Here is a 27,935-nt window from a genome sequence, read left to right on the forward strand (position 1 = left end):
ATAATCAGATGAGCCACGCGCATTTTCCCAGAGTTGGAAGAAGTGGAATTGAACATTTTAAGAGGAAAATGAAGATGAAAACTTATGATTTGATGGTAGGATGATCGAAAGTTTGGAATCATCGGAACCAGAATGCAGCTCGCCGAAGGTATGAAGGAGTTTTTGCAGAAAGAATTTGAGAGCAAAGAAAGTAACAAATGAAGGGGGTTCGTCGTTTTATATAAGCAAAGGAGAATGATCTTAACCGTTCATCTAAAGATAAATCGGACGATCAAGAAGCGTCTTGGAAATTGTGCGGGTAGATGAAAGGACATGCTCGAAAATCAAGGTGACTCAGACTGTTCGCATGCTCGGAATTCGAAGCGTTTTGGACCGTTCAGATTCTAGGGCACATGTCATTATGACATCAGCACTACTGACTGAGAATACTAAATGACAAATATATTCTAAGCCCGGGAGACATGAGGCTCTGACATTATATCTCAAAGCCCGGGAGACATGAGGCCCCTGCACTTTATCTCATGTCCAAGAGGCATGAAGCTCCGATCCTTTTATAAGAATTGATTATCTTTCCATTTGAAGTCCAACCATGACTTATCGGGACAACTAGTAGGACTCTAGCCCGACTATTTAAGGGAGGGGTGGTGATACCCCCAGAAGAGCCCGAGTCATGGATGGCCCGTGATATTAAATGGATAGCCCAAATCTGGTTATGCCTACAGGAAGAGCTCGTCAGTAGCCGTGTATGTCATTTCTCACCCCGGGATACCAGAAGCCCTAGCTTTTATACAAGTTCCCGGGTGGTGGCTTTCCACCCGGGCTACCTAGAAAGTAGCATCTTACTCAAGTGAGTCAGTATGTGATACTTTATTCTTGGCAATCATTACCATCAGAATCACTGAGGTTTGGCATGTCAAATTTTTTTTCAGAAATATGGTATGGGCATCCATCTTACTATAATTAGTAAATGGGCATTGAAAACAAGGTAATCATGAGAATTATTTCCTATAAATATCAGTTATGATTTAAATTCAAAAGATCCAGATATTCATAGACTTGTGTATACTCACATACTCACAGCCGTTGCAAACCCTTCCGAGGATTCACTCATCAATCATCTATCCGCCACTACCCTTCAATCTCTCCCACTTCCTCTTCCCCAAAGTAACTGCCGTCTCTGAATCAGAGCTGAGCCCTCAACCCACTCATTTTTTACAAGTTACTGTAAAATTTTGAATGTATATCTCTTCATTTCTTCATGATAATTGCTCCTACTGATTCAGTTTCTTTACCTCTAGTTACTTCTTAAACTAGCTATATTATTCAAACTATGGAATTTGTTTGGGGATATTTTTTGTGTAGTTTTGAAGTTTGGTGGTGAAACACTTTAAAGGAAATGATTTTCGTATGACTCCAATGGATCCCTGCTGGTCTGTCCTAGTGTGAGATTCTTGGTATATATTTTTATTTGATCCACTCTTTATTGTTACTACTGTTATTGATAATAAGTTGATGAGATATTGTGTGACGAAAATGTTTAATTGAATGCGGATGTGAGGATATCTACATTCAATTCAAGATTGGGAATATGATCGAATTTCTGATTCCTTACTGCCGGTTAATTACTATTTTTGTTGTTTAATTTCAGAATGTTTTGAACGTCATTGCTCAGAAAGAGAGATGGGCATTGGAGGATATTCTATCAGAATTGAAAGTAAAGAAAGCCAAGTATGATATAGTTCAGAGATATGAGTTTCGTGTTCGAGTTGCGAAGAGTGAAATTATTCTGAAGATGCATGATCAGCCTTCAGAATGGAAGAAATTTGGGGTGATAAAGAAGAAATTATTATCAGACTTTGGGTCTTTGGTTAAAAAAATTGGGTCAGAGGTTGTAATTGATAGTTTTAAAATTGAGGGTCCTTTTGAGTTACAGGTTATGGGAGATGATGGTCAGCTGTCAATCATGTTACTGGTACGTTTGTTTTCCATCTTGGCAATACTTTCTTTTTTACTGGTGATATGTTAATGATAAGCACAAATTCTATAGCATTTTAGGGACTTTATTTGGTCGCATTCGTGCTTATCTAGCATTTTTATTCCGATGCGCTTAATTCGTTTTATTATTGCTATTTTCAGGTTTGACCAAGAAGTGATAAAAGCCAACGAAAGGGAAAGAAAGTTAAGCTTCGCAATGCCATGTCAGAAACACCAGGAAAAATAGGAAATAGCACAAAGAGCTAACACAGACCCCTACACGAACTCCGTGTAAGGATCCGCGTCATAGAAGCCCAAAGAAGAAAACTACAGAGTCTACAGGGACCCCACTCCGGACCTGTACCCGGGGTCCATGTCCATTATCTTCCGAGAATGAAAATTACAAAGTCTACATAGACCCTACTCTGGATCCTTACACAGGGTCCGTGTCTATGGTTTTCCGGACAGAATTTTGTAGGGAAGAGGAACAGACCCTGCCTAACGTATACGCGGAGTCCGTGCCCTTTGATATCAGTTTAAGATTTGGTGCAGATTTTTGGAAGTTTTGGGAAGATATTAATTATGGGCTCGAAAATAACATGTTTGGCTGGGCTTTTTGGAAGAAAAATATAGAAAAGGAAAATCTAAGATATTGGGGACTTGTTTTGAGACTTTTGACACTTTGAAGACGGCTAGGGCTTGGGAGAAAAAGGGGAAGAAAACGCACTTCACACGCAAGATTCGCGATCCATCGCTGAGATTATCTCCTCCTTTATTTTATTAATTTCAGTCATGAATTCGAATATTAGGTTTTCTTCTAGTTTCGAATTTATGGAGTAGCTTTGTGATCGGGACCACGATAGAGACAAACTATTGATTTTATTCATTCACTGGATTATTTGATTCATGAATTATTTTTTTCTATTGATTAATGTTTGCGTAATTTACTTGCATTTAATTTGGCCAATTATTTGCATGTCCGTTGTTTGATCTTGACTTGAAAGGGAATAGATAGTATTTAGCTTCAACAATATTAATCAACACACGTTTAAACTGACTAGAAATAGTATTCGGTTTCAATGTGCGATTTTAGGCCACATCTGTGATTCCATCGTTAAATAATGCATATTTGTTTAATTAAAACAATTAGAAATAATTGGACTGTTAAATTAAAATAAGATTATAAATTCTAGAAATAGATTTATTGTTAAATTAGAGAATTTCATTGTAACATCGAATAATCTGTGGTTAAATAATTCCGATGCGCGACAATAATCAAGGTTTGGTACTGTTGTGTGTTCCCGGTCATTTTGTTGAAATTGAAAATCTCCAAGTTCCAACCTGTTCTGCAAATTTGATCTTAGTTATTAATTTAGCATAATTTAGTTTAATTTAATTAGTTTAAATTATCTCCAAATCCCTTGTTATCGTTTGCTTAGATTAAATCGAATAATTTAAATCTTAGTACTTAAATAATAGGCTCTGTGGGATCGATACTTGGACTCATCGTCCATTTACTATAACTTGACATAGTCTGCTTGCTAGATTTATTCCCAACCGAATTTACCGGTCAATTTTCTGGCGCCGTTGCCGGGGAATATCTGTTTAATAATAGGATAAATTATTAATGTGAGACTAGGCATTTATTCTTATGTTTTTATTTTAATTTTTAAATCTTTGGTATTTTAATTAATTTTGATTCAGATTTGTACACTCTTTAGAAGCTTGAATTGTGCACTTGAATTTTGATTTCAGGAGTTTAGCTCCTGTTATATGAGCCGTGCTCATGGCTTCAAAAATCTAGCGCCACTCGATCTAGAGATTGAAAGCACTCTATGCCGCATCCGTAGAGCTCGAAGAAACAACAACTTGGCTCTTGAATTCGAATCTGAAGAGGAATCTGAAATAGACCTTAAACTAGAATTTGAAGATATGGCCGGAGAAGAGGATGATCGTACTTTAATGGAGCTTCATCGACCAGCGTTTGGTGGTTATGGCTCTAGTATTGTCCCTACAATTCAAGAGAATACATTTGAACTTAAGCCGACCATCATCCAGATGATTCAACTCCAAGTCAAATTCGGAGGATCGCCCTCTGAAGATCCCAATGCACTTCTAGAGAATTTTCTGCCGATCTGTGATATAATCAAGTGCAATGGGGTGAGTAGTGATGCCATTCGACTCAGACTATTCCCATTCTCCCTGCAAGGAAAAGCTATGGGGTGGCTTCTAGACCTTCCAGCTGGTTCTATCACTACATGGGATGGATTTGATATGAATCCTCGTGCGAAAGAATAACAAACACGATTAAATAAGAATCGCGCCCTCAATTCAATAATGAACAAAGAATTCATGTTGTCACGATCTTTTGACTCAAGTATGGGTTTGTGATATACAACTCTAAATTACAAAACTTAGCAACAAATATTCACGATTAAAACAATTGAGAAGCAGACGAACCTTCAAAGAACTTTTCCCTGACAATCTGTATGAAATTAATCGACAAACGCCACAAGAATAAATCCTTGAAAAGTTTGATTTTTGATGAACACAAAGCGGAGCTTTGAAAAAGTTTGAGAGAAAAATCTCACAAGTTTGATAAACTATCAATAATGATCTGAATTGTATTAAAAATTTCGTGCAATATCTTTCACATGCTCAAAAGATAACAATATCTAGTTGCCAAAATAATTCGGACTCTAATCAAGGAAATAAATAATTTCTCAAAAATGTCTCGCGCTCGGGCGGTAGAATTTGACCGCTCGAGAGCCGAGGGTTGTGTACTACTCGCGCTCGGGCGATAGAATGTGACCGCTCGGGCGCGAGGCGTTCTGAAATTTTTCTCCTCGGACAGTTAGTGTGGCGCTCGGGCTGTAATCTTTGGCCGCTTGGGCACCGATGCTTCTGGACTCCTCTTCATCTATCACTTGAATAATGTTCCTTTGGCTCCCAAACTTACTCCCCTGCATCACGAACCCTTCAGCGCTTTGCACATTGCTTGTAAGTCCTTCATCCTTGCTCATAAGCCCCTGCAATGCTTCCTTGAATCTCTTCAGTTGTCCCCTCGTGATTGGTCCCTCTGGCAACTGTAAGGAATCCCATTCTTTCCTTGGGGCTTGCACATCCGTGTTTGCATCATTCTCCCCTTCTTGAAAAGGATTTGTCCTCAAATCTAGTTCGTCACCTACATCAAACAATGACAAGTCACTAACATTAAAAGTAGAACTCACATTATACTCACCTGGTAGATCGAGTTTGTAGGCGTTGTCATTGATCCTTTCAAGGACTTGAAATGGTCCATCACCTCTATAGCTTTGAACGTCTCTTATCGGGGAACCTTTCCTTCCGCAAGTTTAGCCACACCCAATCTCCCTTCTCAAATACCACCTTCTTCTTTCCCTTGTTGGCTTGCTTGGCATATTGCTCATTTTTCGTTCAATGTTGGCCTTGGCCTTTTCCTGCAACCCCCTAACAAATTCAGCCTTCTTTTTGTCGTCCATGTTTAACCTTTCACTCATAGGTAGAGACATCAAATCCAATGGAGTCAAAGGATTAAAACCATATACAATTTCAAATGGCGAGTATTTTGTAGTAGAATGCACACAAAGATTATAAGCAAACTCAACAAATGGTAAACAATCTACCCAATTCTTTAAATTTTTCTCAAGTATAGCACGCAAAAGTGTTTCTAACGTTCTATTAACAACTTCAGTTTGTCCATCCGTTTGAGGATGACAAGTAGTAGAAAACAACAATTTTGTGCCAAGTTTAGCTCATAAAGTCTTCCAGAAGTAACTCAAGAATTTAACATTGCGATTAGAAACAATAGTCATAGGTATGCCAAAAAACCTAACGACCTCTCTAAAGAAATCCACAATATTAGATGCATCATCAGTTTTTTGAGAAGCAATAAAATGCGCCATCTTTGAAAATCTATCAACAACAATAAATATTGAATCCCTCCCCTTCTTTGTCCTAGGCAACCCCAAAACAAAATCCATAGAAATATCAAACCAAGGTTCACTAGGGACAGGAAGTGGTGTATACAATTCATGTGGTTGTGTTCTAAACTTAGCCTGCCTACAAGTTATGAACTTTTCACAAACACGCTCAACATCACGTTTCATGTGTGGCCAATAGAAATGTTAATGCAATGCACTTAAAGTGTTAGCCACACCAAAATGTCCCATCAAACCACCCCCATGTGCCACCCTAACAAGTAATTCACGAATGGATGATCTAGTGATGCACAACCTATCTTCTTTAAACAAGAAACCATTATGCAAGTACAATTTTCCATGTGGACCATGCATACAAGTTTCAAACACACTATGAAAATCCTCATCTAACACATACAATTATTTCACATGCTCAAACCCCAAAATCTTAGATTCTAATGTACATACCTCCGTGAAAGTGCGTCGGCCACTACATTCTGATAGGATCGGTTGTCGTAACAAGAGTGTTTAGAAGGGGGGGTTGAATAAACACTTACAATTAAAATTGTTCTTTAATAATATTTGAGTTCAGTTTGGTGACAAACTGAATCTTCGAATCTTGTTGGTCAATAACAATCAGTTAAACTAGAGTAGTTGCGGAAATTAACTGACTGAAAGATAGAATACAAAACTGAAAGAAATATGCAAGAGATGTTTCTGGATGTTCAGAGAATTTAATTACTCCTACGTCACCCCTTCTATCACAAGGATATGATATTCACTAAAAGACTTTGATCAAGTACAACACTTGTACATACCCACTTCAATTTGGACCTACTACTGCCAAAACTGAAACTCTTAGTTCTACACAATATTCTCAGTGCGTAACTGGTATTAGCACAATTGAATCTAACAACTTTTACAGAGTGCTAATAAGCTCAGATTGTAGCATTGATTGTTACGAGTAATTCAAATGAGAGTAAGCTATGATTTTGACAGAGTAACAGCAAGTTTAAGATTGAGTGATCGTTATTTCTTCTTTTTCTTCTGCCATATTTATACTCTTCTTTTCAAACGGTAATCTTGAGATAAATTTGAATCTTTGTATCCGTTGGTTTCCACTTGATTATTCCTTCAATATTGTTTGCTTCATTTATTGTAATTCGGCGTCTTGATTGCTTTGTCCGGAATGCGTTGTTTTAAGTAGTCTTGGTTTTTGTACGGCGCTCTTGTAATCTTTTATGTCTTCTTTGTTCTTTCCCGAGACATCTTCAGTTGAGAGACTTTAAGGCATTCGGCTGAATGTTTTAACTGATCAGTTCCAACTGATCAGTTTACTTTGTATCATTGTATCAGCTGATTTCAGTTGATAAGTTCAGTTGCCGAATTTGCTTGCGCGTATCAGTTGATTTAATCGATTGATTCATGTTTTGTCAAACTCCAGAATCTAGTTTCCAACAATTTCCCTCTTTGTGGTGTTTAACAAAACCAAGTGATTTAAGATCGAATAACTGAGCTCTTTGTAGATAATAGATTACGCAACTGAATCATAAAATAACTGGATTCCTTGTAGATAACATAAAATCTGAGAATATAATATCAGTTGATTCTAATAATCTGATTAATTTTTCTTCAGATAATCTGATTAATTCTTCTTCAGCTGCTGTTCTTCTCCCTTTTTGTCAAACAACTCCATTTTGTCTGATAACTTTCGAACGTCAATGGAAAGAAGTTGTACATCTGATGAGATACTTGAGGCAACAGTTGTGAGGGAGGTCTGTAGCAATTCTATTTGATTTGAAATAGAGGTTTCCAGTCGCTCAACTCTCTGACTGGTTACATCCTGAGTTGTAAAGAGTGAGTTAACTAGCCTCTTCTTTATTTCACGCACAGTTTTGCTAAGAGAATCCATGTTGGCTTGAAGAGCGTTTAGTTTTGCCGAGTCAAATTCAGTCAAAGAATCTAATTTGACAGTATGAGACAGTTGTTCTAATTCAATTTTCTTGATTTCAGCGAGCATCTGCTGCATATTGTACTGTATGTTCTGGATTTCTTCAAGAACAACATCCATTTCTGTGGATTGAATTGGAGGTCGCTGACTGGGCGTTTCTGAATGCTTCAATGTTTGTCCAAAAAGAACTAATGCTTGATTAGTTTCCATTGTTCCAGCCATAGGCTGAGCTGGAATATTTTCTTGAATTTGAGATGATGAACGTTGGTTTTGATCAAGAAATGGACTGTCTGGCTTAATGATGGAGATGGATGGTTCATACATAGGGGCCTCCTGTGGAGAATTAACTGAACATTGTTCTTGCTCCTGTGATTCGGTGAGCAACTGACCTTCTACATGTTCAGCAGTTTCTTGTTCTGAGGGTTTTGCTTGTTCATCAGTTTGAATATCTTGTTCAGCAGAACTTTCTAGCTGAACTGGTGCTTCAGTTTGAGCTTTTTCCGATTCAGTTATTTCTTTTTCTGAAGTTTGGTTTGGCACTTCAGTTTGAGCAGATATAAGTTTTTCAGCAATAAGTTACTCAGCTGGTGTTTCAGATGATATCTTAATGTCTTGCTCTGGTTATTCAGCTGAATGGCTAACTGAGTCATATTGTATTCCCTCTAGCTGAGGTTCCAAGGTAACAGCTTGAATGATTTCATCAATGTTTGCCAATGATAGTTCTGCTTCAGAATATAGCTGATGTTTTGTCTGTGAGGATCGAGGTATTCCCTGAACTGGCTTTTCAGTTGCCTGTTGTGGAGATGGTTCTTTTTGTGGAGAGGAGGATAAATCTTTTTCAGTATTTGAGTTGGGGGGTTTGTCATGAAGAACTAGTTCCTGATCTTCTTCCCAAAATATGATTTAACTCTGCAGACTACTAAGATCTGTATCCAGTTGAGTGAACACAGCTCTATCATTGTATGCAGTTGGACTTGTTGGATTGTAGTTGGACTTCAGATTTGCTACCATTCTTGTTAACTTTTTGACGCGAATCTGATCAAAGAAATATTTCTGCCTTTCTAATGCCTGTGGAATTGTAGCAGCTTTGACTACTTTCATCACAATCGCTTCTAGCTTGATGAACATTTTCAGTTGAGATCTATGCTTCAGTTCTTTGGCAAAGATTTCTGTTCTGAAGCTTTTCCAACAATCAAAAGATTTTAATTGTGATGTGGCAAATGCATTGACTTGTTCCCAAATTAGGTCAATGTGTGTTTGAATGACATTGGATGGCCGGGGTTCTTCAACCAGCTTGCCTTTTCCTTTGTCAGTTGAGAGAATGTGAGGAATATCCATTCCAGAATGTGTGGAGTGCACTGGTTCCCTTAATATTACTCTTTTAGATCTGGCTCTAGGCAGGATGGTAGGGCGATTTACAAGAGTCAAGGGAGCTCTTACCTTAGCTGGTGTCTTTGCTTTGGTAACTGAATCATCAGGTGAGACTACTTGCAAAGGGATAGCTTGAATGGGCTGTTGAGCAGCGGATTGAATAATTTTCTCAGGTGGAATGACTTCCATTGTTGTTATTTGTTTGGTTCTTTGAGTCCTTGGTCTCTTGACAAGCTTAGGGGAAGGAGTTTTCCCTGAATCTGATTCACTGAGAATCAGTTTCCTTTTTCCTGGTTTGGTCTTCTTGACTGGTGATGGCTCAACCTCTAGTTTGGTTTTTGATGGCAAGGTGTTTTTGGCAGTAAAGACCTTGAATTTTGATGATGTTTCAGCATTTTCAGCTACCAAACCCTTCAGTTTCAAAAGATAACTGATTTGGATTGAAAAGCCACATGACTGTTTGGATGACTTGAGCATATTCTTCAATATGTTAAAAAGAATATATCTCCAATTTGCTTTCTTTTCACCCATGATTATGGTCATTACCTGGAATTTTTCGAGTGTAAGAGCAGCATAAGAACCGGCTTTTGCTAATATTCCCTTTGCCACGATATCAGCTAACAACTGAATTTCTGGTTTCAGTTCCTTCTTTGGATCGGAAACCTTGATTTTCAGTCCATCAGCAGATAATCGAGACTGCATTTCTTCAATATCCTGAGTTTTTACTTCAGAAAAGCTGACATAACCATCAGTTGGCAGAGAGAAGATTTCTCCGAAAGCTTCTTCAGAAAGGAGTAGCAACTGATCATTGATAGTCACAGAGATAGTGTCATTAGCAGTGATAAATCCCTTCCGATAGAATTCATTGACCTCCTTGAGGTATATCTTCTGAGAAGATTGTCCTGAGAACATCCTGAGACCTGCCGACTCAAGCTTTAGAAATACATTCTTAACGTCTGCTTCTTGAATCGATAGAACTGAGTTAAAATTGATGATCATCGCATCAAAATATGGGCTGGGATCTCGTTTGCCATTTCAGAAAGTGTAGTGATCTGCAAATTGAAGAGAATAAGTTCTGAAATTTGTATACTCTTAGAAACTGATTGTAATTGTGAAGAATAGAACTGAAATGACGCGAGCAAAATGCTTTTGTTCGTGAATGTTCAAATTCTGGACACGTGTCAACCAGGAAAAAATTTTGAATAAAAATGTGTGCACGTGTGCTGTAATCGTGTGTATATAATAATGAGCGGTTTTAAAATATGCCACGTCATAAAAATTTAGTCACGTCATTTGATTTGGAATATAATAAGTTTTTAATTGGTTAACTTATGTGAGAAGATTTGTAAAATTTTCAAACTGAACGATCAGTTGGAAACTGATTCAAGTCAGTTGAGAATTCTCAAACGATTGTCTTCCAGTTAACTTCTTTAAAAACTGACATTTCTCCTAGATTGGTGCATATAATAATTAAAGTTGTGCTACAAAATAATTTTAAGAGTCAGAGAGGTTATTGGTTTTGCTGAAACGTTGATGAATCTTCAGCTTTCTTGATATTCTGCTATAAATAGAAATGGCTCAATTAGTTTAATACATATCATCCAAAATATTAAAAAATGTCTGATACAGTTGACTCAAGTCTTTCTCCCTTTTTTGTGGAGGCCAGGAAGGCCGAGATAGAAGATGAAGTCTTCTATGAAAGTCTGCATTACTGGGAGCGATTACAGGAGCTTGAGCTCTTATACAACTCTGGAGTGGCCATCACTCCTGAATTGGTGGCAGAACTGAATCAAGTTCGAAAGCACTTGAATATTGCTGTGTGGGTGGACGTCTTCAAGGACGATCACATGTATCAGCTGATGCTCCGCAAGGAATTGAAGATCCTGAGGCGCATAGCTCATTCTCACAGCTTTCTCATGACTGCTCCTTCTTCTCTATCTGTTTGGATGAAATTTTGGATAATTGTTGTGGAGAAGAAGTATGATGATGTAATCCAAACCAACATTTATTAGTAATGAAATATTTATCTGATTTTAACTCTATTTTTCTGCAAATAATATATTTCATCAGTTGTGATATGTAAACAAATGAACTGATGAGAAACTAACTGTCATATGTTGATCATGAACTGGGACTATTTAAACAACTATTAACAGAATTCAAATTGGTGTCAGTTGACAATGAACAACTGATAACTTAAAGTCCTTGGTAAATGTGAAAGACGCATTAATTGACTTGAGACTCTTCAGCTTCTCCAACCTCATTTTCCTATAAATAAGATGATAGTGATAAAAATATGATGCAATATCAATTTAAAAATATTTCAATATGTCTGATTCTGATGCATGCAACAGCACTCATGTTCATGTTACTGAGCAGTCAACCCCTCGTTTAAAAAATATCAAGAGAAAGATGGAGATATATGTTTTTCAGAAGGTGATGTCAACATGGGAAAAGATTCATGAGTTGAAGAAGGTGAGTGAACATGGTGCTATTCCTACTCGTGCTCAGGAGGCAAGAGCACTGAAATACCTTGAACGTTTTGAAGTTAGACATGTTAGGGATTTGGTTGAAGAGAAATGTCTTTTGGAGGCGATGCTATTGAAGGAATGGCATGTTGTTGATAATATTTCGAAATCTAGGGCATTTGCTAGAGTTCTAATTTATGAGTTAAATGATTGGGTTAGGGCGTGGCTAGATTCATATGATTCCATGATATCTTCTGTAAAATGGGAACGTTGGTATTCTTAATGAAGTGTTATTTTCAATTTGTTGTGTTCTTATTTTCTGCATATAATTCTTTTAATGAAGCAATATTACTAATAATTTATAAGATAAATCAATTAAACCAAGAATATTTCGAAAGTAAGAAAACTTAGCCTCGGGTAATGGTTTTGTAAAGATGTCATCTGCTTGTTGTTCAGTTGAAATATATTCTAGTCGAATATCCTTCTTTAATGCATGATCCCTAATGAAGTGATGCTTGACATCTATATGCTTGGTCCTTGAGTGAAGAACTGGATTATAAGTGATGGCAATTGTCCTGGTATTATCACAAAATATGGGCGATTCAGTTGACGTTACTCCATAATCCTTCAGTTGTTGCTGAATCCAGATCAGTTGTGCACAACAACTACCAGCAGCAAGATATTCTGCTTTTGTTGTTGAGGTAGCTATGGATGTCTGCTTCTTGCTGAACCAAGAGATCAGTCTGTCTCCTAAGAACTGACAAGATCCACTTGTACATTTGCGATCAAGCTTACATCCTGCATAATCTACGTCTGAATATCCAACTAAATTGAAGGTGGAGTCTTTGGAATACCATAGCCCAACATTTTGCGTGTCCTTAAGATATCTCAGAATTCTTTTAGCAGCTGAGAGATGTGATTGCTTAGGATTTGCTTGAAATCTGGCACACATACAGACAGCAAAAACAATATCAGGTCGACTGGCTGTTAGGTACAACAATGAACCTATTAATCCTCTATATAATGTCGCCTCTACTGATATTCCCCCTTCGTCAGTATCTAGTTTAACTGATGAGCTCATGGGAGTAGTTGCAGCTGAGCATGATTCCATACCAAATTTCTTTAGCAACTCCTTTGTATATATTTTTTGACTAATGAATATACCAGTTTCCAGTTGCTTCACTTGCAGTGCAAGAAAAAATGTCAGTTCACCCATCATACTCATTTCGAATTTGTCCTGCATTAACTTAGAAAATTTTTCGCACAATTTGGGGTTAGTTGACCCAAATATTATGTCATCAACATAAATTTGAACTAATAGAATATGATTATTTTTAGTAAATTTGAACAAGGTCTTATCAATTGATCCGACTGTAAAGTCATGTTCAGTTAGGAATTTTGAAAGAGTTTCGTACCAAGTCCTGGGAGCTTGTTTAAGACCATATAATGCTTTGTTCAAATAGTATACATGATCAGGAAGTTTGTGATTTACAAAACCTGGAGGTTGTTCAACATATACTTCTTCTTGTAACTGACCGTTTAGGAATGCACTCTTCACATCCATCTGGTAAACTTTGAAGTTTTTGTGAGATGCATAAGCAAGAAATATTCTGATTGCTTCCAATCTTGCAACTGGAGCATACGTCTCATCGTAGTCAATTCCTTCGTCTTGCCTATATCCTTGTGCTACTAGTCTTTGCGTATAACTGAACCGTCCTCGTTTAGTTTATTCTTGTACACCCATTTTGTACCTATAATGGTTTTTCAAGTTGGTCTTGGAACTAATTTCCAGACGTTATTGTGAGTGAACTGATTCAGCTCTTCTTGCATAGCATTTACCCAGTTAGTATCAGCAAGAGATTCATCAGTTTTCTTTGGTTCCATTTGTGAGACAAAGGCTGAATGAATAAATAAATTTAACATTTGATTGCGAGTTCTTACTGGGTCAGATGGATTTCCTATTACCAGTTGTGGTGGATGTGATTTTCTCCATCTATACTCTGTATTTGTTGCATCAGCAACTTCTTCAGTTGGTAACTGAATGCAGTTTTCAGCTTCAGTTGATGCCTCGTCAGCTGGTATTTGAATTTTATCAGTTTGCTTTAATAACTGATTGTCAGCATTGACTTCCTGCTCATTTAATTGATCAAATATCTCTGGTTCTGGTGTTTGAAAAATGTTTTGATCATTATGACTTTCATCTTTGTCATCATCTTCCAATCTGATATCTGTAAATCGATCAGCTAGCTCAACTTGATCAGTTGGCTTATCAGTTAGTACAGTTTCATCAAAATCAACATGCACAGATTCTTCAACATTTAAAGTTTTCTTATTGAAGACTCTATAAGCTATACTAACTGATGAATATCCAAGGAATATTCCTTCTGCAGATTTGGCATCGAATGTTTTTAAGTAATTTTTACCATTATCATGAATAAAACATCTACAGCCGAATATTTTGAAATAAGTGATTATACATTTTCTTCCATGCCAGATCTCATATGGTGTTTTCATATGATTCTTATTAATCATTGATCTGTTCTGAGTATAACATGCAGTGTTTAATGCTTCTGCCCAAAATCTTTAAGAAATACCAGAATCAGCAAGCATTTTTCTAGCAGCTTCTTTAAGGGTTCGATTTCTTCTCTCAGCTACACCGTTTTGCTGAGAAGTTCTTGTTGCTGAGAGCTCATGCTTGACTCTAGCATTTTCTAGAAAGCTTGAAAGTGTTTGATTTATGAATTCAGTTCCTCGAACAGATCTGATTCGATCAATTCCAACTGATTTTTCATTTAAAAGTCTTTTAAAGAGTTTAATCAGTTGTGCAGCCGTATGGTCTTTGGATTTGAGAAAGATAACCCAAGTAAATCTTGAAAAATCATCTACGACCACCAAGGTGTATTTCATTCCCCCTAAGCTCATGACTGGTATTGGACCAAAGAGATCCATGTTCAATAGTTCTAAGCATCGGGACGAAGATTTACAGCCCTTGTTTTTGAAAGAAGATCGTACTTGTTTTCCATACTGACATGCTGAGCAAAGTTTTTCTTTTGAAAAATTTATTTTGGGCAAACCAGTTACAAGTTCATGTTTACTCAGATATGCAATGGATTTAAAGTTTAGATGATTTAACCTTTTATGCCACAACCAGTTTTGAGATGATTTTGAAGCAATAAAGCATACTGGTGCATGAGGCTGTTCATTCCAACTGACTTTATATGTGTTTCCACATCGTTTGCCAGTTAGTATGATTTCATCAGTTGATGTTTTAACTGAGCATGAGTTTTTATCAAATTGTACCGAGAATCCATTGTCGCATAACTGACTGATGCTAATCAAGTTATACCTCAGATTCTCTACTAATAAAACATCTTTAATAGTAAAGTTACCATGGATAAGCTTACCCTTACCCACGGTTTTACCTTTGGAATTATCTCCGAAACTGATGTTTGGACCTCTATATTTGGTCAGTTGAGATAGCATATTTGCATCTCCTGTCATATGTCGTGAGCAACCGCTGTCCAATACCATATTGAATTTTTATTTGTACCTGTTACCTGGAAGCACACACATAATATGATTTGGTACCCATATCTATTTGGGTCCAAAACTTATTAGTCCCTTTGGAACCCATACTTGGATTAGTCTAACTGAATTTCCAGTAGCTGTATTCCAAATGGTCTTTCTCGGCTTTTGTGTGCTTGGTGAGTAGTGTACAGATGATACAGTATGTGGTTTAGTCTTATTCAACTGATTGTTCAATCTGTATCTCTTCTGAATTGGCTTGCAGTTATAGTAATTGATATAGCCATTCGAATAGTTTTTGTGAAATCTTTTTGATGACCCGCTTTGTGAATCAATTGAAAGCTTTTGACTATATCCAATCTCATATCTTCTAGCCTTGTTCAACTTCTCAGTAGGTTGTTCAGTCAGTTTACTGGACTCAATTTGTTCTTGTACCACTGCTGATTTGACAAAGTGAATGTACTTCCCTTTGTTCATTTGTCAGCTTTGGTTGAGTATCATTTGAAAACGTTTCTCCTTGATTACTGAACCCTAAACCAGCTTTATCAGAAACTGATTTTTGTGAATTCCGCATCTCATTCAGTGCAGTAGACGACTTATTCCAAGATTGAATGAGTTCAATCTGTTTTGAATTTTCAAGGATCAATTTCTGGATCAGCGACTGATCTTTCTTTCTCTCTGCTTTTAACTCAGCAATTTCCCTTTTTAGACTCAACCCATCAACTGATTCATCAGTTTTGGTTTTATTGTCCATGGGATCATTTTGCTTTGACTTTATTTCCTCAAATGATGATGCAAGTTTCTGGTACTCATTTACCATTTCATGCAATGTTAAATGAGTTCTTCTCGTGTAAAATCAGTTGAACTAAAATCAAATACCTGTTGACTTGTAGATTCTGCTTCTGTATCATTGGCCATTAGACATTTGACTTCCTCTTCATCACTTGAGCTATATGAGCTTTCTAGTTCTGATTCGTCACTATCAGTTTCTGCCCATTTCGATTTGTTCTCTTCAGCTAATAGAACCTCATGTTTCATTCTGTAGATTTTCTTATCATCTCTGGGTCTTCGCTTATGCTCATGTGATTTCTTTCTTCTGTCAGTTGATCCTTGACTGTCCTTTTTAGGTTTAGGACAGTCAGCAATGTAATGACCTGTTTTGCCACAATTGTAGCAAGCATTTGTTTCTTCTTTGGAATTATTTCTCTGGTATTGCTTCTGAAAGTTTCCTTGGTTCTTTCTCATGAACCTCCCAAACGTTTTGATGAATAAAGACATAGTATCATTGCTTAACTGATCAGCAGATTTCTCGGCTGAACTGGTTGGTTCAGTTCTGACAGCTGCTAAAGAAGTTGTAGTTGTAGGAGTAGATGGTTCTCCTTCTCTGTTCTGCAATTCAAATTCATAAGCTTTTAAATCAGCGAATAGATCATGAAGTTCGATCTGGTTTAAGTCTTTAGACTCTCTCATGGCCATATTTTTGACATCACATTCTTTGGAAGGCCTCTCATCACTTTCAGTGCAACTTCTTTGTTTGTATACACTTTCCAAGTGCATTTAATTCATTTACAATACTGCTCACCCTTTCATCATACTCATTCATTGATTCTCTAACCTTCATTTTGATATTGTCAAATTTCTGAACAGCAACAGAGAGTTTATTTTTTTTTGTTTGGTCATTTCTTTCATATAACTGAATCAACTTTTCGAAAATTTCTTTTGTTGTTTTGCATGTTTATTTTGTTGAATGTTGCTTTGTCCAGTGTTTTGTACAGAGTATCTTTGGCCACATTGTCAAGATTGGCTTTTCTTTTGTCCTCAGTTGTCCACTCTTCTCTGGGCTTTTGAATTATCTGTGGTGCCCCTACAGTTATGGCAATTGCTGTGTTTGCTTTGAGAATCTTCATGAGTCCGTCTGTTATGACATACCACATGTCATCATCTTGTGCAGCTAAGTGAGCCTGCATTCTGATTTTCCAGTCATCGAAAACTTCTCTTGAGAACGTAGGAATTTTATTGAATGAAGTCATGCTAGCAGATTTATAGATCAGAAGTATTCAAGAACAAGATTCAACCGCTCTGATACCACTTGATAGGATCGGTTGTCGTAACAAGAGTGTTTAGAAGGGGGGGTTGAATAAACACTTACAATTAAAATTGTTCTTTAATAATATTTTAGTTCATGTTGGTGACAAACTGAATTTTGGAATCTTGTTGGTCAATAACAATCAGTTAAACTAGAGTAGTAGCGAAAATTAACTGACTGAAATATAGAATACGAAACTGAAAGAAATATGCAAGAGTTGTTTTTGGATGTTCGGAGAATTTAATTACTCCTACATCAACCCTTCTATCACAAGGATAGGATATTCACTAAAAGACTTTGATCAAGTACAACACTTGTACAGACCCACTTCAGTTTGGACTTACTACTGCCAAAACTGAAACTCTTAGTTCTACACAATATTCTCAATGCGTAACTGATATTAGAACAATTGAATCTAACAACTTTTACAGAGTGCTAATAAGCTCAGATTGTAGCCTTGATTGCTACGAGTAATTCAAATGAGAGTGAGCTAAGATTTTAACAGAGTAACAACAAGTTTAAGATTGAGTGATCGTTATTTCTTCTTTTTCTTCTGCCATATTTATACTCTTCTTTTCCAACGGTAATCTTGAGATAAATTTGAATCTTTGTATCCGTTGGTTTCCACTTGATTATTCCTTCAATATTGTTTGCTTCATTTATTGTAATTCGGCGTCTTGATTGCTTTGTCCGGAATTCGTTGTTTTAAGTAGTCTTGGTTGTTGTGCGGCGCTCTGGTAATCTGTTATGTCTTCTTTATTCTTTCCCGAGACATCTTCAGTTGAGAGACTTTAAGGCATTCGTCTGAATGTTTTAACTGATCAGTTCCAACTGATCAGTTTACTTTGTATCATTGTATCAGCTGATTTCAGTTGATAAGTTCAGTTGCCAAATTTGCTTGCGCGTATCAGTTGATTTAATCGATTGATTCATGTTTTGTCAAACTCCAGAATCTAGTTTGCAACACATTCTCCTTACCTTGTTTGTATTTGATTATGTAGGGGAATGTCTCTATGAATGCCACCCACTTGGCATGCCGCTTGTTCAGCTTTTGTTGCTCCTTAAGGTGCTTTAGAGACTGATGATTCATATGAATCACAAACTCCTTAGGGATCAAGTAGTGCTGCCACGTCTCTAGAGTCCTCACAAGTGCGTAGAACTCCTTATCATATGTGGGATTCAAGGCGGCTCCATTGAGTTTCTCGCTAAAGTATGCCACCGGTCGACCTCCTTGCATCAAGAATCAACCAATACCTACACCTGAAGCATCACATTCAATTTCAAAGGTATTAGAGAAATCAAGTAAACAAGTAAAGGAGCATTTATTAATTTTTGCTTAATAAGATTAAAAGACTTCTCTTGCTCCTCGCCCCAATGGAATGGAACGTTCTTCTTGATTGCCGTCGTCATCGGAGCTGCCAATGTGATAAAATCCTTTACAACCTCCTATAGAAGCTTGCAAGTCCAAGAAAACTTCGGACTTGACCAACAGTAGTAGGCGATGGCCAATCTCGAATAGCACTTACCTTATCTTCATCCACTTGTATCCCCTATGTACTTACTACAAAACCAAGGAAGAAAAGTTTGCTTGTACAAAAATCACATTTCTTTAGGTTAGCATTTAAGTTTTCAGCCCATAGTGTGATTAGCACAAGTCTCAAGTGGTCAACATGCTCATCCAAATCGTTGCTATACCCTAGGATATCATCAAAGTAAACCGCAACAAATTTTCCAATGTATGCACGCAAGACATGGTTCATTAACCTCATAAAGGTGCTAGGAGCGTTAGTTAAGCCAAAAGACATAACCATCCACTCATACAACCCGTACTTGGTTTTAAAAGAAGTTTTCCACTCATCACCTTCTCTCATTCTAATTTGGTGATAACCACTCTTCAAGTCAATTTTACTAAAAATACATGCACCATGAAACTCATCTAACATATCATCTAGTCTAGGTATGGGATGCCTATACTTATTGGTTATGTTATTGATTGCCCTACAATCTACACACATACGCAATGAGCCATCTTTCTTAGAAACTAGTAAAACAGGTACAACACAAGGTGACATGGACTCACGCACAAAACCTCTTTCTAACAACTCACTTTCCTGCTGTTGAAGCTCTTTAGTCTCCTCCGAATTGCTCCTATAAGATGGGCAATTTGGCAATGCACTCCCGGGTACCAAATCAATTTGGTGTTCAATCCCCCTCAATGGTAGTAGTCCTTGAGGTAGCTCCTCCGGAAATATATCGTCAAATTCTTGCAAAAGTGGAACAAAAATGCTCGGAAGGGACTCGGCTATATCAGTTGTGTTAAAGAGTATCTCTTTATAAAGAATCAACACAAGTGGTTCATGTGTGTGCAACATATGTTTCAACTCACTTTTTTGGGCCATATATGTTTTCTTTTTGGCCTCTTTCCTCTAATTTTCTTTCCTCTCTGTGGGGACCCGGACGCTAATCATCTTCTTAATCATCGTTGGGATTTAATTATCAGTTCTGATAAACAGGGTCTAAAAATTTTTCTTTTTAAAATATAAATGCGGAAGGTAATGGAATCTAATTAATATACATGTCTGTATAAAATAGTATTTCTATGTCATCCAATTTAACTTTCTGTTCCTCTGTACAAGCAATTTTTCTTATGTATTTCTATGTCATATAAATGCGGAAGGTAATTTTTCTTTTTACCAATTTAACTTTCTGTTCCTCTGTACAAGCAATTAAGTCAAATAGTATTTCTATGTCATCCAACCAGTTCTGACAATCTTCCGATGTCTCGATACCACTCAACATCAGCGGCTGAAATAACTGAAGTTCTGCCAACTTTGCTTCTATCTGAGTTTCTGATGCATCTATCTGTTCAAAAGAAGTACTACCCCTTTCTGGAATTCTCCGAGGCGGTATATCTGAATATCAAACAAATCAGTACATACTCTATACAATCTGTCTCAGCCCTCCTTTGATCATATACCTCTGATTCAGACTCGGTTCTGATCCAGGCTTAGTAATTATATGCTGCAATCAACTCAGATAACAAGCAACATGTAATAGGGAAAGCAGTAAATCATGCTAGCACACACAATGTAGTCAACATTGAAATAATTCTCATGCTAGCAATCACATGCAAGGAAAGAAAATTCAATCTACCCCGCTCATTCTCTTCTATCTCAGTCTAAAAGATCTATCAACTCTGACTATCTCGATCTAAAGGATCTATCGTTCTGATAATCTAAGTCTAAAGGAACTATCGGCTCTGATACCACCTGTTGTGGGGACCCGGACGCTAATAATCTTCTTAATCATCGTTGGGATTTAATTATCAGTTCTGATAAACAGGGTCTAAAAATTTTTCTTTTTAAAATATAAATGCGGAAGGTAATGGAATCTAATTAATATACATGTCTGTATAAAAACTACATTTCAGTATAAAGGTACAATACTGTACAACTTAAATCTAAGGTTCAGTTACTAAATTCAAGTAATAAACCAAGTCTGCTACAAGTCCGGAATCACCACGCTAACTCATCTTCTCTCATCGTCATCTCGACCCTGATCCAGCCCCACCCGTTGTCATGCACACATACAAAACAAGACAACAGCCGGATAACTCCGGTGAGAATAAATCCCAGTATAAAACATGGTAAGCATGTATATAACTAAACTAATTCATAAAACATGCCGTCATGTAGAAACACAATATATCTCATAATCTATGAAATTAAGCATGCAACTCAAATCAGATAAACATGCATATAAACAATCTAAATCATAAAAACATGCTAGCACAACTGAAAGCAATAACGATGGGTCCCATGATCTAGGAGCCACATCCATGTAGGCATGCAGTCCTAATCAAATCATATCTAGACTCGACTCAATCTATAACTCTAGGGATCCCGGGGTGAATAAGACGTCACTGGCTGTCACCTACCCAACCACTCGGGGCGACTGTACATCTTATTCCTAGACTTCGGTCCGAGCTGTATCGACGGCTGGCAATAGGAGTAATGGCTACTCCTAAGCTGAGATACACCGAACGTCTAGAAGTCTGACAATGGCTGTCAAGACTTTCCTATCTTAAATGCAATGAATAACAATCTGTAAACAAAGCATAATCATATTCATAACTGAATATCACAATTATCTTACCTGCTTGAATACAATTCTATATTCAAAGCATAATCAGGTAACAATATAAACAATAATCTAGTATGTGATTTTATTGGGAAACTCAAATTAATCTAATTTGAGTTATGCTTCCCGAATATCACATGAATTATACCTTTGTCGTCCCTGTCTGACGAAGACGAAGTCTGGTATTCAACTCTGTCCATATCAAATCTGAAATGACAATATCGAATACGCTGTATCAGTGAATAACTCAAGACACAATCTGTTCTGATCAATACTCAACTCAGTACATAATCTGATCAATATCTGAACAAGATACAATCTGATTCATATCAATAATATCACAATCTAATCGAAATCATATCTGAATCTGATCAATCTAACTCAACTGATGTTTCGACGGCATAACAATACGATCTGAATAACCCCGTCAATCTGAACATCACAAATATAATACTAGAACATATAATCTGTGTCAATATAATTCATACTCTGAATACTAACACAATTCTGATATAGAATCTCAGTCAATCTCTTTCCAAAAATCATAACAATTACAGAAGCAGTCTGTTCTTTAATCTGACTTCAATTCTATAATGTCTACGATAGCAGAAACACCATATTTGAATCATATTCAGTTCTGACAACATCATACAGTCAAACCATGTCTAAACGTAACAAAACTTACGTTCAGTTGTAGCCTGCGTTGATAGGAACACAGTACCGAAGTCGGATTCAAAATCTGACCGGCGGATTTCGCACAAAAGGCGTAAGGATTTTCTTGGAGAATCCTCGATCTTCTTTTCTTCTAATTTGCTGAGGATTATCGTTTACTAACATATATATATATATCCTACCTTGCATGCCTTATGAAACGTGGCACATTTCATGATTCTTAGGTGGCGCTCGAGCGGTCGAAATGTACCGCTCGGGCGCCGAACATACTGTCCGGAAATTTCAAGTCGCACCCTTGGCGCTCGGGCGGTCGAAATCTACCGCCCGGGCGCCGAACCTTCTGTCCGAGCAATAACTTGTGATACCTTGGCGCTCGGGCGGTGCTTTTCTACCGCTCGAGCGCCGAAGTTTCTGCCCAAATACTTGGCTAACAAGTGCAACGACGCTCGGCCTTGTCATATCGGTTCATTTGAGTTCTTATAATCTCAATCATGTCAATTAATCAACGTCTGATTATAATGATTAAATCTCGGGCATTACACTCTCAATTTCTTTCCTCTCTTTTTTGTTTTGTATGGCTATCTCACTCTTTTAATCACTCTTTCTTTCAGCAATCTCATCTTTTCTTTCAAGGACCATCTCACTTTTGTTCTCACTATTTTTTTCGGCCTCTTCTCTCTTCCTTTTTTTCAATTGGTCCTCCAACACTTGCTTTGGGGACAAAGGAATGGATTCCTTCTTCAATACAAATGAATACTTATTCTTGTACCCATCATGTGTCACTCGCCTATCATATTGTCACGGCCTACCTAACAAGATATGACAAGCATGCATGGGCACTACGTGACATAAGACCTCATCAATGTACTTACCAATAGAAAAAGACCCAACACTTATTTGTTCACCTTCACCTCCGCACAATCATTCAACCATTGAAGCCTATATGGTTGAGGATGCTTTAATGTCAGTAAACCCAACTTTGTACCATCTCACTACTAGCCACATTGGTGCAACTTCTCTCATCTATGATAAGATTGCAAACCTTGCTATTCACAAAGAATCTAGTATGGAACAACTACGGCGCTGAAGTAACCCACGCCATACTCCCAGGAAAAGCTCGAACGACCTATTTTTTTAGAACGAGTTGAAGGCGTAGGCATTATTGGCGCAGAAGAAGCACTAAATTGGGGTTTATCAGGATCAATGATACGAGCTTCCGGAATACAATTATATAAATAGGAAAATGTTCCTTACCATTATGAATAGAAATCGTATGGCCGATCATTGTGGGTATAATGGTGGATGCACGGGACCAAGTTACTATTATTTTTTTTCTTCTTTTTTATTAAGCTTTTCTATTTTTATTAATAGATTATTGGCTACAAAAGGATTTGATCTCTCGATTCGAGAAATCAAGATAACAGGATCGAATCATTTCTCCCTTTGCTTAATCTCCTCATCCTTGACTTGGGCACTCATGATACACCTAGTCACTAGTGCTTCACCTACAACCGCCCCATATCCCTCATCAGGATCCTCTAACACAGGCATCTCATCATCATCACCCTCGTCATCACTCTCACTTTGAGACTCATATTCACCATATTCATTCAAAATCATAACTCTTTTATTTGGACATTCACTAGCAATATGACCCAACCCTTAACACCTAAAAAATTTAGTGAGGAGATTCAAATTTACCTTGCACTCCTTGTTTAGGCGCCTCTTGTTTGGTCTCAATCTTGGGCTTGGTCACCACCTCATTCTCCTCACGTTTCACCACATTTGATCTCCACGAAGATGATGAACCCCCAATTTGATCGGTGCGGCCTACTCCTCGCCTCTTGAGTTGTTGCTCCACCTTTATGGCCATTTGCACCATCTCGTCTTGATCCAAGTAGTGCCTAAGCTCCACTTGATCATGTATCTCCCTGTTCAAACCACAAAGAAAACGTGCCATGGTTGCCTCACTATCTTCCTCTATATTGGCTCTAATCATTACTACTTCCATCTCCCTTTAATCCTTGCCTCAAAGTTTGTAGCCTCTTAAACATCTCCCTGCAATAGTGATTGGGCACAAACCTGTTCCTCATGACCTTCTTCATCTCATCCCAAGTTTCAATGAATCTCTCATTATACCTCCTCCTAGTGGTCACTAGTTTATCCCATCAAATGAGAGCATAGTCTAGAAACTCCACCGCCAACCTAACTTTATTTTGTTCGGAGTAGTGGTGACATTCAAACACAAACTCTACCCTCTTTTCTCATTCTAAATATGCTTCCGGGTCAGATTTCCCATGGAATGATGGAATTTTCATCTTAATACTACCCATATTGACATCTTCCCTATTCTCATCATATTTACGTCGCACAGCTTCTCTTCTTCCTCTACCAAATCCTCTACCTCTTCCATTCCTACCCCAATTCTCATTTTGGCTCTCCTCGTCTCCTCCCAAATCATATTCTTCATCTTCTCCTCTACCCAAATCTTTAGGCTTAGATTTACTCCCACTAGCACTAGCTTCAAGCTTATCCAACCTCTCATGTAAGGGCTCCAATTTGTTCCTCATCATCCTACTAAAATGCCCAAACAACGCCTCCATTTGAACCTTAGATAATCCTTGTTTTGAACTATCTCCTACCTCTCTCTCCATTTACTTTTAGAGTTGTACCTGAAAGAAAATGTAAGTAGAAATAATAGATATTCCTCACCCAAATGCTCACGATCACTCCAAAGAAAGTTCGCTCGTCTCTCCTCTCTTATTTTTTTTTTTGCTCACAACAAATACTCACTAGGCCCTCCAAAGAAAATTCACTCGCACTCAAGTAATTTCACTCAAATTGGATAGTATTCTCGAAAGTGTGCTTAAGCTTTATATTTGGATATCAAACAATCAAGTTCAACTTGTGAACAATTAAGATCGATTCACTTGGACTGCGTCGACAAGCAATTTGAAGATCAATATTTTTTTTACTGTGTGAGACAATTGTATGTGACTCACAAAAAAGAATAGAACAAAATACCAAAAAGAAATATTGGTGAATTTTCGGATTTTTGGTACTCGTTTTTTTTTTTTCTGAGTACTTCCTCGAAAATCCCAACAAAAAAAATTACCAAATATTTCAGAAACTGACGAAGAACGATATACTAGAAAGACAGATCTGAAAAAGAAACGAAAGGATAACAAATCTGATAATAGAACGAGATAATAAAGCGATAAACTTACTTGAATTCAATGAACCTAAGCTCTGATACCAAATGATACGAATCCTCGTACGAACGAATAGAAAACAAGATTAAATAACAATCGCTCCCTTAATTCAATAACGAACGAAGAATTCGTGTTGTCCCGATCTTTTGAATCAAGTATGGATTTCTGATATTCACCTTTAAATTATAAAACTTAGCAACAAATATTCACGATTAAACCAATTGAGAAACAGACGAACCTTCAAAGAACTTGTCCCTGACAATCCGTATGAAATAAATCGACAAACGTCACAAGAATAAATCCTTGATAAGTTTGATTTTTGATGAACACAAAGCGGAGCTTTGAAAAAGTTTGAGAAAAAAATCTCACAAGTTTGATAAACTATCAATAATAATTTGAATTGTGTTAAAATTTCGTGCAATATCTTTTACATACTCAAAAGAAAATAATATCTAGTTGCCAAAATAATTAGGACTCTAATCAAGGAAATAAATAATTTTTCGAAAATGACTTGCGCTCGGGCGGTAGAATTTGACCGCTCGAGCATCGAGGGTTCTGTACTACTCGCGTTCGGGCGGTAGAATGTGACCGCTCGGGCGCGAGGCGTTCTAAAATTTTTCTCCTCAGACAGTAAGTGTGGCGCTCGGGCGGTAATATTTGGCCGCTCGAGCGCCGATGCTTCTGGACTCCTTTTCATCTATCACTTGAATAATGTTCATTTGGCTCCCAAACTTACTCCCCTGCATCACAAACCCTTCAGCACTTTGCACCTCGCTTGTAAGTCTTTCATCCTTGCTCATAAGCCCCTGCAATGCTTCCTTGAATCTCTTCAGTCGTCCCCTCGTGATTGGTCCCTCTGGCAACTCTAAGGGATCCCATGCTTTCTTGGGGCTTGTAAATCCGTGTTCGCATCAGGATTACTGGGGGTCTTCATGCATAGGTATTTTCCCCCAACTATGATTATACAATTACGAAATCAAATCACATCGTTTAGACAGAGAGATGGGGAATCATTGAATTCACCATGGGCAAGGTTTAAGAAGATGTTGAGATTGTGCCCAAGACATGGTTTCTCGATAGGGCAGCAGGTTGAGACGTTCTACTAAGGGGTGGATTCATATGTGGAATCTATGCTTGATGCAGCAGCGAACGGTAGATTATACAGGAAAACACCAACTATAGCGCTTGAAATCATATCTAATATGGTAGAAATAAATGTATGCTGGAAAGACAACAGAAGGGATAAGAAAGTCGGATTCCTTGAGATGGATGCTTTGACAGCAATCACAGCAAAGCTTTATGGATTGACACATCAGATGGTGCAGTTACAAGAAAATAGATCAATACCAGTCAAGCCAGTAAATCAAATTCAAAGAAACACTGAGATATTTGGTGGATCATCTAGTGACATGCAATTCATGCCAAATATGTCTTGTGAGGGAATACAGTGCTTTGGAGGGGACTCAATGAATTTTGTGGGAAACCAAGTTCAGCAACAATATAATCCATACAGTTTCTCATATAACCCAGGCTGGAGGAATCATCCGAATTCTGGGTGGAGGCCATCAGAAAATCCTGTTGAGCAACCAAATTTCAATCCTCCACAACATCCTACACAACAAAAGCCTCCTCAACAACCACCTAAACTTCCGCAAGGTACTGAACCTTCTATGCCACTCGGTTTCAAGCCACAAGATAGCAAGTAAAATCTTGAGGATATGCTTGCCAAGTAAATTGCCAAAAATGAGATGAGATGGCAAAATCATGATGCCATGATGCAAAGAGTAGAGACTCAACTAGGGCAGTTTGCGACACAAATGGCTACATGAGCTTCGGGTTCACTACCTAGTGACATAGAAAAGAATCCGAAAGGTGTAAATGCAGTCACAGTTACGTCTCCCATGAAGCAAGAGGTAGTTGATGTTGAAAAATGACGTGAAAGAAAAGGGGTCATCCAAGCAAAGGTCCGAGGGCGCAAAGAGAAAGAGGCTTTAGCTCAAATGCCCTCATATGAAAAATTTCTTAAGGAGATTCTATCAAACAAGAGTAAACTTGTGGATTTTGAGATAGTGAAGCTTTCGGAGGAATGTTCTGCAATTTTAAAAAATAAATTGCCTGAAAAAGCTAAGGACCCAGGTAGCTTCTCTATTCCTTGTACCATAGGAACTTCATTTTTTAGTAAAGCTTTATGTGACCTAGGTGCAAGCATTAACTTGATGTCGTACTCATGCTTTGAAAAGCTGAAAATAGGTGAAGTGAAGCCAACTACAATTTCTCTACAATTGGTTGATAGATCAATTAAATATCCAAGGGGAGTTGTTGAGGATGTTTTAGTAAAAGTTGACAAGTTCATTTTTTCGGTTGCTTTTGTTGTATTAGACATGGAAGAGGATCCAGAGATTCCTCTTATTTTAGGGAGACCATTATTAGCCACCGGAAGGGCCTTGATAGATGTGCATAAGAGTGAGCTAGTTTTAAGACTGAATGATGAGAGTATGATATCCAATGTTTTTCAGTCCATCAAATACCCCAATGATACATCTGATTGTTTTAGAATTGATGCTCTTAAAAAGTTCATTGAGTGTGGTTTGCAAGGAT

At 37.6% G+C, this 27,935-nt stretch overlaps 1 protein-coding gene across 1 annotated transcript in view; it reads left to right on the forward strand.

Annotated features, from left to right (window-relative positions):
- The first annotated feature begins 967 nt into the window (after nucleotides 1–967).
- LOC140827353 (uncharacterized) overlaps nucleotides 968–27,935 on the forward strand; it is a 36,857-nt gene continuing 9,889 nt past the window's right edge. Inside the window, exons 1-3 of the mRNA XM_073190004.1 lie at nucleotides 968–985; nucleotides 1,081–1,218; nucleotides 1,649–1,972. Of these exons, the coding sequence (XP_073046105.1) occupies nucleotides 968–985; nucleotides 1,081–1,218; nucleotides 1,649–1,972 (480 nt within the window). The remainder of the gene's footprint in view (nucleotides 986–1,080; nucleotides 1,219–1,648; nucleotides 1,973–27,935) is intronic.

This window comes from Primulina eburnea, chromosome 3, assembly GCF_022965805.1.
Source record: "Primulina eburnea isolate SZY01 chromosome 3, ASM2296580v1, whole genome shotgun sequence".
Classification (NCBI taxonomy): domain Eukaryota; kingdom Viridiplantae; phylum Streptophyta; class Magnoliopsida; order Lamiales; family Gesneriaceae; genus Primulina; species Primulina eburnea.